Source organism: Megalops cyprinoides, chromosome 19, assembly GCF_013368585.1.
Source record: "Megalops cyprinoides isolate fMegCyp1 chromosome 19, fMegCyp1.pri, whole genome shotgun sequence".
Classification (NCBI taxonomy): Eukaryota; Metazoa; Chordata; class Actinopteri; order Elopiformes; family Megalopidae; genus Megalops; species Megalops cyprinoides.
The window spans coordinates 11,253,592-11,269,096 of NC_050601.1; the positions used below are offsets into that span (position 1 = coordinate 11,253,592).

At 42.1% G+C, this 15,505-nt stretch overlaps 2 protein-coding genes across 2 annotated transcripts; both read right to left on the reverse strand.

Annotated features, from left to right (window-relative positions):
- Window positions 1-149: 149 nt before the first annotated feature.
- Window positions 150-6,921, reverse strand: LOC118794309 (myc-associated zinc finger protein-like). Its single transcript, XM_036552540.1, has 8 exons — window positions 6,476-6,921; window positions 5,618-5,768; window positions 4,474-4,859; window positions 2,862-3,115; window positions 2,635-2,698; window positions 2,274-2,445; window positions 1,059-1,477; window positions 150-926 (listed from the first exon to the last, which is right to left on the reverse strand). Exons 1-7 carry the CDS (start codon window positions 6,506-6,508, stop codon window positions 1,116-1,118), a joined length of 1,422 nt encoding a protein of 473 aa, XP_036408433.1. The 5' UTR covers window positions 6,509-6,921; the 3' UTR covers window positions 150-926; window positions 1,059-1,115.
- A 4,467-nt stretch (window positions 6,922-11,388) lies between these two features.
- On the reverse strand, window positions 11,389-14,666 carry LOC118794595 (kelch-like protein 10). The gene is made up of 5 exons (XM_036552852.1): window positions 14,557-14,666; window positions 13,392-13,887; window positions 12,505-13,125; window positions 12,082-12,231; window positions 11,389-11,742 (listed from the first exon to the last, which is right to left on the reverse strand). Exons 2-5 carry the CDS (start codon window positions 13,809-13,811, stop codon window positions 11,389-11,391), a joined length of 1,545 nt encoding a protein of 514 aa, XP_036408745.1. The 5' UTR covers window positions 13,812-13,887; window positions 14,557-14,666.
- Between the last annotated feature and the right edge of the window lie 839 nt (window positions 14,667-15,505).

A 15,505-nucleotide genomic window follows, 5' to 3' on the forward strand; every position in this document is an offset into this window, starting at 1 on the left:
TTTTCAGCTCAATTAAACTGTCAAAGTTACAAATTAACATCAATAATAATAATAGGAAGCATTAAACAATACCGTTTTCATTCTATACATCCATACATACGCTAAGAAATGAGCACACACACATACAGATATAGTGTGTGTATGTGTGTGTGCAAATTATTATTCTCAATCAACCCGTAGAATAGTTTGGGGAAAATAGTACCATATACTAGTACAACTCAAGGCATTAAAATGTGTTAGAGACTGACAGGTTCATGATAGAGAGGTCTTTCATATATTGTTCAGCAACAGTTCAGTAAAAAAAAGTCAATCTCAGTTATCAGAACAGTATCTTGAAGAGACACATTGGAACCATTATTCCTCATATCAATACATTTGACCGATGCAGTTTTGAAAGGGGAACATGTTTTCACTTATAAAAATAAGGTTAGTTAACTGCAGTGATCCAGAATATTACTACAGGGAGCAACAGGTTGACTCACTTGGTATCTAAACCATGAAACCCACAGTAAAATTCTGTTACAGGAAATTAAAATCCAACTCTGAATTAAAGCATGGAACAAGACTGTACTTCATCTGCATCCCATTCAAAAATCTCTCCAGTGTATCTCTTCAGAAGGAACCAGTCCCTTTCAAGAAGACTTCCTAACACTACTGTCATTACTGCATTATTCCTATAATAGTTGTACCTTATCAATTTCTGTAAATGGACCGTATCAGCTCACAATTTAATCTTACAATTTTTGTTGTAAATGCATTCAGATAATGCCAACCCTCAGCCCTCTCCAGTGAGTGTCCTTTCAACTCCTGCTCCATTAAAAAAAAAACAGTTGACTGAGAAAGGTGGGGGCAACTTTGTGCAAACATCTCCATCTTCATACCCCATCTTCTGCAGCTGATGGAGAAAACAGACTGGTCGACAGGGACTAAGAAAAGAAAGAGGGAGCTGGTCAGCATGGTCCATACACAATGATAGGACCAAATGGTCTGCTAAAGCAGTCACTGAGATTCATTTACACAGACATTAACAGCTATTGCAGAAACACAATTTCTCTCACCTGTTCTGCTGCACAAGCATTCTCTCCTGCTCTCTCCCCCTTCCCCTCTTTTCCCTGCTAGCTGTGGGATTGGGAGGCTATCCCAGAGCAGTCCGAAACAAGCAGGCCCATCGCTCCACTTGCACACACGCTGGGAGTGGACACCATGTTCCCCAGAGACACAGAGCTGCTGCTGCTGCTGCTGCTGGAGGACACTGTGGTTGTGCTGTTAGGGCTGGGAGTGCTCTCGGAGGCGGTGTGCGTGCCCATGTGGCCTTGTAATTGGGTGGGAGTCTTGCAGTGCACCCCACACAATTGGCACAACAGAACCCCTCCAGCTCCAGTCCCACCAAATCCCCCTTTCTGGCCCCCGCTCTCCTTCCACTCCTGACTGTGGTGCTTCTGAGCGTGGACACGTAGATATGTAAGGGTGGTAAAACCTGGAGAGAAAAGTTAAGAAACATGAACACACTTTACATGCCCACAGACTGACTAGAAATGACAGCATACTGACTAATACCGGCGGATAGTATGGGGCCTGCTACAGTTGCCTAGATGACAATAGTGGAGTGGCACCTATCCTAAAATGAGCTCCCATTTTTCAACCAAATAATCTGCCTGCCTGAGTGACTGTTATAAATATGTGATTCTGAGCAGCATCTGTGCATGTTGGGAATTGTAGTTTGATACAGATGTCAAAACAATGTCACATACAGTACCTCTACGGCAAGAAACAGATGTAGCCATTTTGAAACCAAGCAAATCTCACACCTTGTTTCAAGGTGAAATGAGGCCATTGGCTACAATATGCCAATGAAAGAGCTCAAGTAAAGCTGATGCAATGCTTCCTCAAAGAGTGAATAGGGGGATAAAGTGGCAAACTGGTCAAGCAGTTTAGACTGGATATGAAAGTGCCACATAAAAAGGCTTTTCTGAATTCTCCAACAAGAAGGAACATGCAAGTACAGAAAGTGGAGCAAACAAGAGGTGAGCCTACTAGTTAATATCCACAGGTTAAGTATTTAACTGAAGTGACAGAAACACACTTTAACCATTTACTACAGAGTGCCATCTGGATTTCATATTACATAATAAATGTGTAATAAATAACTCATAAAACAAAACCTCACAAGAGACTAAAAAAAACAACAGCAATACTAATGACAAATACGAAAACTCATAACCATGAAACCGTAGCAGGAAAAAAAAAACATACTGACTGGTAAACACACTCACTGCGGTTGCAAAGGTGACAGGCATGATGCTGTGATTGGTTGTGAACCCTCATGTGATCAGTGATGTAGGCAGCAGACAGCAACTTTCCACAGATGTGACACGGCACCTTCTCCTCGTGTCGGATCATGTGAGCACGTAGCCGATCCCGTGTGGCAAATGCGGACTCACAAGTCTACACAAGGTTGGAGATAGTCAGCACAGCACATACTGAAGTGCTTCAAAGGGGTGACTTCAATTTTACATACGCCCCACCCATTTTATATTTAACACTATATTTACATGGAAAAACAGAACTTGCTCAATGATTGGAAAAGTCTTATTAACTGATGCAGAAGGGCAAAGGAAAGAAGTGAAACATTACCTCACACTTGAAGGGTCTCTCAGTCGAATGGACCTGTCGAACATGACTGTTGAGATGATCAGGCCTGAAAGGAACAGGATTTAATCCATACTGTGAAAAGTCCTGAACAGTCCTGACACTATATTTTCAGTTAAAGAGAGGGAATGGGTCCACAGGAACTGGGTTCCGCAAGTATATTCAAAACTCAAACTCCTGTACAACCTGGGCTAAAGCCCAGGTCCTCTCACCTGGAGAAGCTTTTGGCACAGTGTGGGCAGATATACGGCTTCTCAACCCCACCCTGGTGTGAGCGCACATGGTAACTCATGCGGTCCTTCCTCTTGAAGCGCTGCTGGCAGATGGGGCAGGAGTAGGGCTTCTCATCAGAGTGGGACAGGCGGTGCCGGTTCAGGTGGTACACATCCCTGAAGGCCTTTCCACATGCTTCGCAGGCATGGTTCTTGCGTACTGGGTTCGGGTTTGGGTTTGAGTTTGCAGGCCGCTGAGAAAGAGATACTGTTGATGCGCTTTACATATGAACTCATCGATCTGCACCTCACAGCTTCAAAACAGTTGTGAATATACAAAGGTTCATGCTTACAGACTGGTAGACTGGTAGACTTGAGCCTCTGATTGCTCAGATTTACATTCCCCATGACTTTTCAACAATGTTTTAGGGACATGTACAGTTTTAAAGGATTAATACAAAGATCACCATCATCATATCCCTGTAAAAGTGGGTAGCTTTGTAGATGGACCTGAGGAGGAAATATTACTTTCAAAATTATTTGTGCCTTTATGGACAGACGTGTGCATGCTCTTGCCAGAAAACATCAGCTACTGATGACATCATACAAGCCAGCCAGCAATTTTTTCATCTATGTATGTATACGTTTGTACATTATGACCTAGGACATGCCTGGCTAAAAAACAAACGATAATAATGGCTGTATACGGGAAATACCTAGCCAGACCTAACTGTGTGTTGTGTGAGTGTCCGAAAACAAACAAACAAACCAAAAAGTGGCACAAGGCAGACCTCCCAAACCAAGATAGCCAAGGTGAACTCACCAACTCTGGGGGTCTCCTCTCAGGCCAGCTCTGTCTTCTGGGCTCTGCAGCCACCAGAGCCACAGTGGTGGGTTTGACATTTAGTTTAGTTTTATTTAAAAACGATGGCACAGAGGCGACAGTCCAACTCCCAGCTTCAGGGAACTGATGGTGAACAGGTGACTCCAAAGTGAAGTCTTTTGAGTCCCAGTAAAAACAAACAGGATATCAAACAACCTGGCGCTACCATAACGGTAGGCCCCACACAAAACACCATCTACCAGCATCCCAGGGAAACAAACAGCATTTACAAACAACTGAAATCGTTGTAAGCCCCAAGACAAATTATTGTTATCAACTGGTCTCCCCACAAAAGAGCAATTTGCCTGCTTCTAAACCCAACCCAGCAATAGACACCAACACCTCTATCAAGTTCAAAGTCTGAGGCCAAGTTTTTTCTTCCCTCCTCTTCTAGTCAGTGGTTCACCTTTTAAGCTTACCTGGAAGGGAGGCTGCCTCTAGCTGCATGACATCAGCATGTGCCAAACAAAAAACATGATTTGTCTGATGTATATGGCGCATATGATGTGTCAGTGACCCAATCCTAACAACTTACACATACACACTTTTAGACAGCTGTATATTTCACCACTTGCCATGACTTTTCCTTGACTTTCTAGGATTCAAATATTTCAAGGATTTTCAAGGACTGTGGGAATCCTGGAGGTAGAACTTGCAATATTAATCCCTCTTGCAATATTTGTGCTGGATCTGAATCTGTGTTCCAAAGACACAGAAGCATAAACCAACCTGTATCATTGCCCCTGCGACCACAACAGTGGCAGGAAGAGCAGGGGGAACAGCCAGGGCGACGGTCGCAGTAGTGATGGACACAGCAGCCGATTCGATTTCCTGATTGCCAAGAGCAGGGGGATGAGGAACAGACTCTGGCGGAGCCGGATCAGCAGGTGGAACAGAAAGATGCAGCAAGGAGAGAGGGACCGTCTGTCTCTCTACTCTCCCTCCACCAGCAGTTCCTCCCTTCAAGCCCTCCTCCCGCTCTCTAGCTGCCCTGTCCTTCATGCGGATCCCTGTGTGGACTGACTGGTGCCGCCGAAGGTTGTAGCCGTTCTTGAACTGTTTGTTACATAGGGGGCATATGTGGGCAGCACGCGCCGGCCGAGAGACCGGTTTCACTGAGGAGGAGAGCGAGAGACCAGGGTCACAGGTCAACACAGCTCAAGCATATCTGCATAGCTGAGTTGCTGCAGTTGACAATAATGCACTTTCACCCCTGTTTCACCCCACTGTCTTCAGACAGATAGCACAGTGCTTTATACCCATCTGTCTTAGTGCAAGTGATCAAATAATATAGCATCAGCAACAGCTGCTACAGCCCTTTGCTTCATCCACATTGGGTAGTTAGCTCTTATTTTTTGCAACTCGGGAAAAGATGACATGTATAAACCACTGTGGGCTTCCTTTGCATACACAAGTACAACCACAGGTAGTGTGCAGCTTTTAAAGAATGTAGCTGGCTCCAGGAAGCACTTACACAAACCCTGTAAAGCAAGTCCTCCTCATTGAGTTACCAGAAGATACTGATGTGTAAGTCTAACGATTAGTCACATGCAAAATGGTACCATTTATCATTCAGTTACAGACATTGAGATTTCCTTAAAATTACTTGCATAAGTAGACTACTTTCCACACATTTTACAATTAAAGACTGTGGTGTCTAATGTTAATTTAAATGTCACTAATCACAATATGTGGCTGTTGCATTCACACAGTAACCTTCAAAATTTTGGAACAATTTTGTGTGCAGAGTAAGCTCTGTCTACGAATATAAGTGTGTTCTCTAAGCTCTTAGGCAGATAGATGTACACAATGATGAACGTCCACCATTACAGAGAGACAGCGCTTTCACCCTGTACTCTGTGTGGCCCCTCACCAGGTAAAGGTTCTTCATTCAGAGCAGCAGTGTCCACTGTGGAAGGGGGTGGGGCTATGTGCTCCGTGGGTGGGTTCTCAGTGGAGCCTGTGAGATCTGGGAGGAGATCTGACTGGAGAGCTGCATCAGCTTGAGTTTGGGTGGGTGGAGTCTGTGAAACAAGCCACACTTAAATTTACAATCTGGGGAAAAAAAAAAAAATCAAGAACATTTTCTCAATGTTGCAAAGGCCACTCCTTGAGGATGGGAGGTCTATATTTTAGTATTTTCTCTTGTATCCCAGTGGCAATCATGTTACCAATTATCATCTAAATCCATCTGGAACTTTGTTAACCTGAACACAGTGGGACAATGCAGTACTCTAAAGATAAAACTTCCAAATGTATCTTGTGACAGTGTTCAATGAATTGTATAAAAGTAATCAGCTAACTGCTACTTGTGCCTACTGTTTCATTTTTTTGAACACCCTTGAAATATTTAATGTGGTACTTCTGACACCATTTGGGTACCTTTGCTAATAATAACCATATATAATGCTTTGATAACACTCTGATTCTCATTAATCCTTATGCTCTGTCTGCACACAGACACAAACAGGTGTCACACTTACTGACTTATTCAACTAATCTACTATCACCAGTAGATTAGAGCTGTTCTTCATAACATTTATGTTACTACCATTTAACCAATTGCACATTTTAAGTGACATAACAGACATTACTTGTGCTTGCTGGGTTTGGTCCCTCCAGAGACAGGGGCAGAGAACCCTGCGTCCACTCACGAGACACCAGAACCTGGTAACTCCAACATAAAACCAATGCAAGTGACAAAACACCACGCAGTTTTTAAGCAACTCACCTGAAACAGAAAATTACTCCAAGCAGCATCCATGTTGAAACACACTGACAGTATTTCAGTAAGAACAGCAGTTCTTACAAATACAACAAAAGAATACGTATTTGTTAATAAACAAGCCAGTCCTTGCGTAAATAGAATATAGTTCCCCTTGCACCAGTAGCTTGAATGCTTCTTTGCGCTTTAGGCTGTATTAATGAATCGACGGATGCAGTGTAGCCACTTATTTAAGAACAAATAAAAAATACAATCAATTGCATGAAGACTGAATAAGGAAGCGCTAAGATTTGGGCAATATTGACAAGGGCAGTCATCACTTGCAGGTAGCAAGCATTAATACATCTAGCTTACTATATTACAACGTTTCCAAAACTACACTGTGGCTAAACAAGTAAATTAGCTGCTATGCTCAAATTACAATTAAAATAAAACTTTTATCAGCACGAGTGTATATTGTGTATATAAACTAGTTAAATCATATTTATCTGGCCATCCTTCTACCTAAACACTGATATTGCTCAGCTATGCAGAAGGCTGCTTTTTTAACTTTTGTTAGCTAGCTAGATAGATGAAACACATGGAATCCTGTCAGCACTAGCCAGCTAGCTAGCTGGCTAGCCAGAAAGCCTGGTCATATTAGTAATGATTTTAATCATTTATGAAAAATCCGATCTCTATAAATTACCTAACGCCATGTAAGTACCAGACTAAGTATCTTGCCTTTTGGCTCGCAAATAATTACAAAAACAATTGATGTATTCTTAATCGAAAAAAAATTGATTTATCAATACCAGATAAACCTCTTTATAAGTAATAACCAGATAAAATTAGCTAACCAGCTAACGTTATTTTTTAAAACATAGCTAGCTACGTTGTTTAAAACGTATTTCCCCAGCCAGGCCGAGGTGGATGTTTGCTGAAGCCTCGGTGTTGCGTTCTGTCCTCGCCCCGGCTAGAGTGCTGCCGCTCGGCCACAGTCAGTCGCTCCGCCTCGGGTGTTCAATTGAGAAGATGTCATCTTTCTTTTTTTCTATATCTCTCACCCTCCCTTTCTGTCTTCCTTTTTTTTTTTTTTTTTTTTTTGGATTTTATTTTATGCCCCTTATTTCTTTTCACCGCTATGTCCCCCTTATGTTAAAGGGAAGGTATTTCGCGTAACCCCCCCTCTCTCTCTCGATGTTGTTCTCCGTGTCAAGGTTCGGTCAGTTGTCGCGCTCCTGGTCCCCCCAACTAATGTTTGGGCCGACGGAAATGATAAAAATGTTACAGTTTATGCCTAACGCAACCGAATAAAAGCACAATATTATGCAGGTGACGGTGCCCCCATACATACAATCTGTAACTGCGGTAAATTTCCCCCGAAGCTCCAGATGATGTTTAAAAAGTACATACGTATCTTAAAGGAGAAGAGACACGTATAGTCGGAATCATTTCCCACTAAATGTTAGTGGGAGAATAACAAGAAAACAGCTGGGATAACAATTAGGAAATAAATTGCTCTCATGGTTTTGGTGTGTAAATTGTATTTGTGGTTGTGTGAGTGTGAGTGTAGTCAACTGTAGTTTTACAATTTCCATCATTTAGAAATCCACAATCTAGCATCTTGGTAGATGCATTCCAAAATGAGTAAGAACACAAGCATGCATACATATTATATAAATTCATAACGTACTTAAACTTGAATGTATGAAATTAGCTGGCACTTCAGACATCAAGTGCACACTGCACAGCAGGACACTGCACAAGATAGCCAGTGTTTTACACTGAATACAGTTAAAGTAGCCTATCTCCTATCATGCGATTATAATATTCTCATAAGAATAATTGCATTAGAATACTGATTGTGAGATTGTGTCATTTTGTTATTGTGATAGATCATTTTTATAATATTTGTACTATCTATATATACAAATATTTGTCACCATACTCTAAAAATATTTTTTCACAAACTGAGATTATGTCTAAGAAATAGTTAACACTTGAACTTTATTTGTGTATTAATGTTTCAGCTGGGTTGCATGTGATTACCTTTGAAGAGTGTGTGTGAACACCCTGTACACAATTTACCTGTGAATCTCACAATAACAGTAATGCTTGAATTTCACAGAAAATACATGACTTTGTATATTTTTAAAACCATTAACAGCAGCAAAACTAAAAAGTAACTGAAATGCCATTAAAACAACATTTACATTTCCAAATAATACTAGTGTAAGTCACTAAGAAAGTTTGGTATTGTTACAATGAAAATCATACTACTAGTCTATCACAAGTCAAAACTGTGAGCTACTGAAGTGTTACTTTACACCCTTAGCAACTGACAGCTTCCATGCTCCCACTGCCTCACACTTTCCAGTACATTTCCCCAATAACTTTCCATGGCAGAAATAAAATATCTGTCTGTGTAAAAATAGTAATTGCTAGATTTATTTACAACATACAATGGATCTTTTGCAGTATTCAATTAATTGGTAATAAATTACAACCGCAGTACTAGCCTAATTACTCACTATTGAACAGCAGTTCCTGACAGTATCACTGCATGCTTACCCAGACCCACAGAGCCGAGGATGTACAAAGCTTGGATTTGGTTGCATTTCCTTTTTTTATTTTGGTAGCTACATTTTTGCAGAATAACTGATTTGCCCTCAGAGAACTGGTTTCTGTGGTGAAACGCAGGAACGACATGATTCTTCCACATATCTGCATGTCGAGATAGTACAATGTAGAACAGCTTTCAACTCATATGAACTCAAACCTCACACCTTGTTTCACACCTAAGTGATACCTACACAAGAAGGGAGTGGAATAGCAATTCAAATGCCAAATAGGAATGTGCCTTCAGTCCTCTTCCAGGATCTTTTACCCCACCTAAAGTTGCAAATTTCATGCGGAAAAGTACAAAAGGAGCCAGCAGACTGGGCTTAGGTGTGAAAGCAAGATATTAGCACTTGCCGGACTTTCAAGATTAGGCAGGTCCTCTTTTCTGTCTCTTGCTTTCTTCTTGAAATGAATAATGGGAACCGCAAATGATTACTTCCATCGTTGGCTGCCTCAAACTTGATTAATTTCTCACTGTGAAGCAATGCACTGAATAATTTCCAGCGTTAACCATCACACATTCCCGAAACACCCCAGCAGTGCTGTCTTTCTGACAGGTTACGCCTTGCTGGGTACATAGCAACTTGTCAATAAAAGAGGAAACTAACAAATATAGAAATGACAAAATAGAGACATTTGTTTAGTTTGTTGTATTTATTTTATTTTCTTGACTGATTAAGTTGATAAAAAAATAGTTTTCACTATTCAGACTTAATGCTATGGTAACACAGCTGGAAACGGTGGCTAACATAACTAATTAGCTACGCGACTAACCACCATAAAATCCATTTTATGAGGCATAATGACATATCGGTAGCTAGCCTGGTATCCTATTAAAACAAAGAAGAAATGCTGCGCAAACCAACAGTAAACATTAACAGATAAATAGTTCCTTAGACAGTAAACAACCGAATGGTTGACTGGTGTTTGACCCATCCACGGAAAAGGAATGGTGAATCTGCAATGCATGTACAGTAAACCACGGATAAATTTCACTTTAAAACCTTTTTCCATTAATATTGGCATTAATGTTAACCAGCTACTCTCATAAGGGTGACTAGGATTCAGGGACCTGTCTGCTCACGGAAAAGGTCTAGGCCAAAGTAGTAGTGTGACCACGTGAAGCAGGCTGCTTCCAGTCTTAGACACAGAAATGGCATTACACTGTAGTCATTTAGCAGACGCTGTTATCCAGGGCGATTTGCACAGATTACAATTTCATCAATTTCTGGAGATTATCTGAGACAGCTGTAGGTTAAGTACCTATGATACCTAAGACCAAGGGTGCAACAGCAGTACCTCACCTTTCGGTTACAACGCCTTATTTTTTTACCACTACACCACACTGCTCCCCATGCATTGATACGCTCCCCGCAGGCGTAACGAGAGAAAGGAAGTGTAGTGTTAGCGTGCCATTCAGAATTACATAAAAGAAAAGTGGGGGATCTAGACCAAGTGTGAGTGAGATTGACTCAGTGGAGACAGACGTCTGGAGAGTGGGAGAGACAAAGAAGTGTGCTGAATGTGATATGTCACTATTCTCATTCACACTTCGCAAGAGTGAATTTTAGAACAACTGACATCTGGGAAAATGTATGTAGTTTTTGTAGATTTAGAACTAATATATTTTTTTTGTTCTTGAAAATGTGCAACGCGGTTTGCTTTCGTCAATGCAGAAGGATTTCTTACAGGCGCTTCTCAGGCGGTGTGCAATTCCAAGGTGCTTCCATGTGAAAACACAGCTCGTATTTGGGTATCTAGTTAGTGGTCAAGGACACTTTTTCAACTTCTGTTGTCACCTGTTAAGTCAGATTGTTTTTGCACATACAATTGTTACGTGGACGTGAAAAAAAATCAATTAAAGTAAGATCATTTTTCCATTTTAACAAAACTTTGTCACGATATCTTACATCGTGCTGCATTTTTATTTTCATATTGAATTTGTTTTCAACACAGAATGCATTTAGCTCCGGTGCATGCGGCGCCTGTAAATCGCTCGTCCATATGAATACTTACTGGGACGTCGTGTAAAACACTGAATATCCGGTGCGGTCATTCTCAGGAAAAGTCGGAACCTCACCTTTAATTGGCACTTATTTAGATGTAGCTTGAGTTCATTCATAAAAAAACAACAACAATTGTGCACATGACCTGAGTCGAGGTTCTGATTTTTGCATATTTTACTTAAGAGTTAAGACCACATGAGAAACATCCATGTTAAAAAGTAGTACTAATATACAGTAACTACCATTACAACTTGATGATTACATCCTGAGGAACATCCTTGGTTTCCTCATATCCATGAATGTAGTGGACTAGAACTGGAGTTCACGCTCATAGGTGCTTAAAGGGGGCTTCTGGGAGTCACGGGGGGTACAGTACTCAGAGACGTTGGGCAGGCCGGGCACCACACAGCAGCTGAGGGCACTGCGGAAGATGCCCATGTCCTGGATGCTACACCATTCGTTGGTTTTTTCATCAAAGCACTCTGCGTAGAAGGTGGTGGTGAAGCCGTTGAAGCCTCCCAACACAAACAGCCGGTCATCCAAAACCTCGATGCCAAAGTTGCTGCGTGCAACTATCATGTCAGGCATGGCACGCCAGGTGTTGGTCAGGGGGTTGTATGCCTCAACGCTCCGGAGACGACTAACCCCGTCGAACCCACCCACCTGGGAGAAGTCAGGGGTCACAAATGCAACAGGGCAGACAAGTCAAATGTCAAACATTGTAAACACAACACCCACTGTATTTCAATTCAAGAGAAAATTGCATTGAGTTCTTGTTTTTCATCTTTGAGACAAATTTCAGATCCTGCTGCATTCTAAATGTCATCACTAGCAGAGTGCTGCTTCCCCCCCAACCCCACTCTTGCATATTAAAACTTCCTCTCCATCTCAGAACAACACTTTAAATCAGTTTGACTTCTAAACACCTTATCAAGCCTGTGCCTGAGCTCTTGTGAAACCAAGGGAGCATTTGCTGTCTGTGAAGCGTGAGGGAATGCTCACCACATAGACCTCCTCCCCATAGGTGATGACCCCCAGCCCACTGTGGCGGCCACTCATAGGAGTGATCTCAGTCCACTGGTTGGTTTCGGGGCAGTAGTACTCTGCAGTAGACAGACAATGCTCCCCGTTGAAGCCCCCGCAGATGTACACCTGGGTGAGAAAATCAGATAAATCAGATAAATTTCATAACAGACTCGTCTATTAAAATTTAATCATGCCCCAACGTTTTTTGAGAGGGATCTGAGAGGGGTTAACGAGGAGAATAATCTTAAGGTTTAACTCTGAGTGATTCTTCAGCCTGCAGTTTTTCATCTACTTTGACTTCTGTGCCATGATGGTTTGACATGCAGACCAACTACGATAGAAAAACTTTCAATGGGATTATGGGAGTAGGTTTAATAGCGGGCCTTCTCAGTGGCTGACCTTATCATGCAGTGTGGTAGCATTGGCATCGCTCCTCTGCTCATGCATGGGTGGGATGAGGCTCCATTGGTTGGTCTTGGGTTCGTAGCGTTCCGCTGAGTTGAGCCGAATGTAACCGTCGAAGCCACCCATGGCGTAGATGCAGCCATGCAGGACAGCTACACTCACGTAGCAGCGCCGTGAGTGCATGGGCGCCACCTTGTGCCAGGTGTGTGTCACGGGGTCAAACTTGCACACCTCACTGAAGAACTCCACAGCGTCGTAGCCGCCCACGCAATAAACAAAGCCGTCTAAGTAAACAGTGCCATGGTAGGCGCGGGGGTTGTCTTCCTTCTGCGTCACGTTGACCCAGGTGTCCGCCTGAATGTCATAGGACTCGATTACATTGGTGGGTGTGTTGCCACTCCAGCCCCCGATGGCTAGCAGGATGGCATAGGGCAGGCGTGGACGACTTAGAGGGCTGTAGTAGTGGCAGCTGGTTAATGTCTTAAAGCGAGAGTTGCACATGGTCCGGAGGGCATTTAAGATTATGCACTTGCAGTCTGCGTAACTGTCCTTCACGAGTGAATTCATCTTCACAACATTCAAGAAATAATCAGGATTCATCAAGGCCAACCGTATCTGGGCAAACAAACAAGTAGAGACAGAGCAGGAGACTCCCGTGAGGACTGACTACAGTTTATGGTTAAGATGAACACAAATTTGGCTTTTGAGGTATTCAATCTTTGCATCCATATAACACATTTGTAAAAGAACATTTAATGGGTGTTCAGAGTACAGAAGAATACATTACATTACATTCATTTAGCAGACACTCTTATCCACAGCAACTAAGGTGTTTTTGAATTAGCCTTTCTTATTCTCATCCAAGAGTAAAAACTGCCCACCTTGGGCAGCACCGTAGAGAGGTAACCTTTGCGCTCGTGTGGCTTGTGTGCTATCCACCGCACGACAGAACTGAACACCACGTCCTCCTGCTTGACGTTGAGGTTGTCCCTCTCAATGATGTCACAGAGCTCAGCAAGTGTGAGCTCCAGGAACTCCTGGGAGGCGCGCCCAATCTCCTCAAAGTGCTGCAGGATGAAGCGGGAGGCCTGGCACCGCAGCTCGGGGCAGAAGTAGACATCAGTGAACCTCCAGATGCTGATGCAGTTCTGAAGACACAGCCGGGCCTCCAGGAAGTCGGCGCAAGCCTGCACGATCCCCAGGACACAGAACTGGTCGGCAGCTGGCAGAAGTCGCCCTACGTTGTCCTCTGTGACCAGGACGGAGCGCGTGTAGGCGTACTCGATGATAAGCCTCATCATGTCAGGCAGAACCCCAGGGATGTTGCACACCCGCTTCTTGTTGTAGTTGTTGTTCCAGCCGCCAGTGAATAGAGCACTATAAGGGGGTACCACACATAAATGTTGGAATCAAAGTGCCAATATTTTCTACAAATCATACAAAAAAGCAGCATTTGAATTTATCTGATCTGCAGACCCATGTCTTCAGAATGTAGCTTGCTGCCTAGCCTAATTGTATCGCTTAAGTCATACTTTCTTATCATACTTTAAGGGGGTCATTATTCATATTATTACAGTGATATATACATTGATACTAGTTGTCACTGAAGTTTTGATGACTGCAGCACTTACTCTATATTTTCAGTATTGCAATAGTTATTGTAGGACTTTGTGACATGTTGTCTTTTGTTCAGATATGGTCTGATCTTTTCTGTATGCATATACTCATTCATGTGGCCTAATACACTTATGTACCTTTACTTTGTAAGACAGTCTGGATAAGTGTTTCTGCCAACTGAATAGAAATGTAAATATAAAATGAAAGCAGAACTATTGTTTTATTTTTATGTTATTACCAGTCACGGCATTTGCCTTTCTATTTGAGTGCTTATCATGTTCAAATAAAATATATCATTGGACTGCCAACAGAGCATACCTCTATTTGATGATCTGATTTTTATATGAAGAGCATGAACACTTCTTACTGTTCCTCTCTAAGAGCATTGCGCCTGATTGGCTGATATTATTTTCACTGCAGGTCACTCACCGGAAATAAGAGCTGCAGGCACAGAGAACAATCCTATGCGCTTTCAGTTCGGTGCCTTGTATATTGATGATCACATCACAGAGTTTGCCCTCCAGCCGCAGTTTGTTAAGGACAGTGTAGTCAATGTGACACTCATCGTCTACTCTACACTCCATCTTTGAAATGACATTCAAGTGAATAGCTCCTCCACATCACTCAGAAAACATGACATTTTGACATTTTCAAGGGTTTTTGGCCTTTGTATTTGACGCATTGTTCAGAGTTAAACAGTTCGTATATAAGGTGAATGCAGGACTAAAGTCATATAGTCATAGCAGTAGCTTTGTTTCACGTTAGTACCGTTCGAGAATGTTCATTTATGGCGTAAGAGTACATTTGCGGCTACCAAAACAAAAGGCTGAAAATGAAGGTAACGTCTGAAACAACACATTTCAATCGGGATTGAAAACTTCGTTGCAAGCAAAACCCATTCTGTCGTGGACTGTAACAGGTTGGCTTTCTATAGCTTTATCAGCAGCTTGTTTTCGATGAACTCATCGTTAAAATGTTCGTTGGTTTTCTGTATGTTGGCTCTAGGGATTATTGCATGGTGATTGTAGTTACTACATTCAGTGTTGAACTATTTCAGGAGATATCCAGCGAGTTTAAAAATGTATGTAAATCTATTTAGCAACTCCAATTGGGGAACCGCACCTATGGCCGTATGTAGGTCTATATTCAATTCTACCGACATTATCCCTTAATATTTCGATCAAGTTCTGAGCATAATTTTCCACTTTTTTCCACTTGGCTGTTTTTTTTTTCTTCAGATTTGTGGATTCCTACTAAAAGTAGTGCGAGTCTTTGTGTCAAATGCACTGTAACAAATGTTGATTGCTGTTGCACAATTCGTGATGTCACTGGAAAAAAAACAATTTATGAAATGGTTGAATGGTATATATAAATCATT

What these genes read in the sequence shown, in the direction of transcription:
- LOC118794309 (XM_036552540.1), bottom strand. Translation starts at nt 6,508, where the DNA reads ATGGATGCTGCTTGGAGTAATTTTCTGTTTCAG. An exon ending in GAATGAAGAACCTTTACCTG is followed by an intron (nt 4,860 to 5,617) that starts GTGAGGGGCCAC and finishes TCTCCTCCTCAG; the next exon opens with TGAAACCGGTCTCTCGGCCG. An exon ending in CTGTCACCTTTGCAACCGCA is followed by an intron (nt 1,478 to 2,273) that starts GTGAGTGTGTTT and finishes TTTTCTCTCCAG; the next exon opens with GTTTTACCACCCTTACATAT.
- LOC118794595 (XM_036552852.1), bottom strand. Translation starts at nt 13,811, where the DNA reads ATGATGAGGCTTATCATCGAGTACGCCTACACGCGCTCCGTCCTGGTC. An exon ending in CTACCACACTGCATGATAAG is followed by an intron (nt 12,232 to 12,504) that starts GTCAGCCACTGA and finishes TTTCTCACCCAG; the next exon opens with GTGTACATCTGCGGGGGCTT. An exon ending in ATGGGGAGGAGGTCTATGTG is followed by an intron (nt 11,743 to 12,081) that starts GTGAGCATTCCC and finishes GACTTCTCCCAG; the next exon opens with GTGGGTGGGTTCGACGGGGT.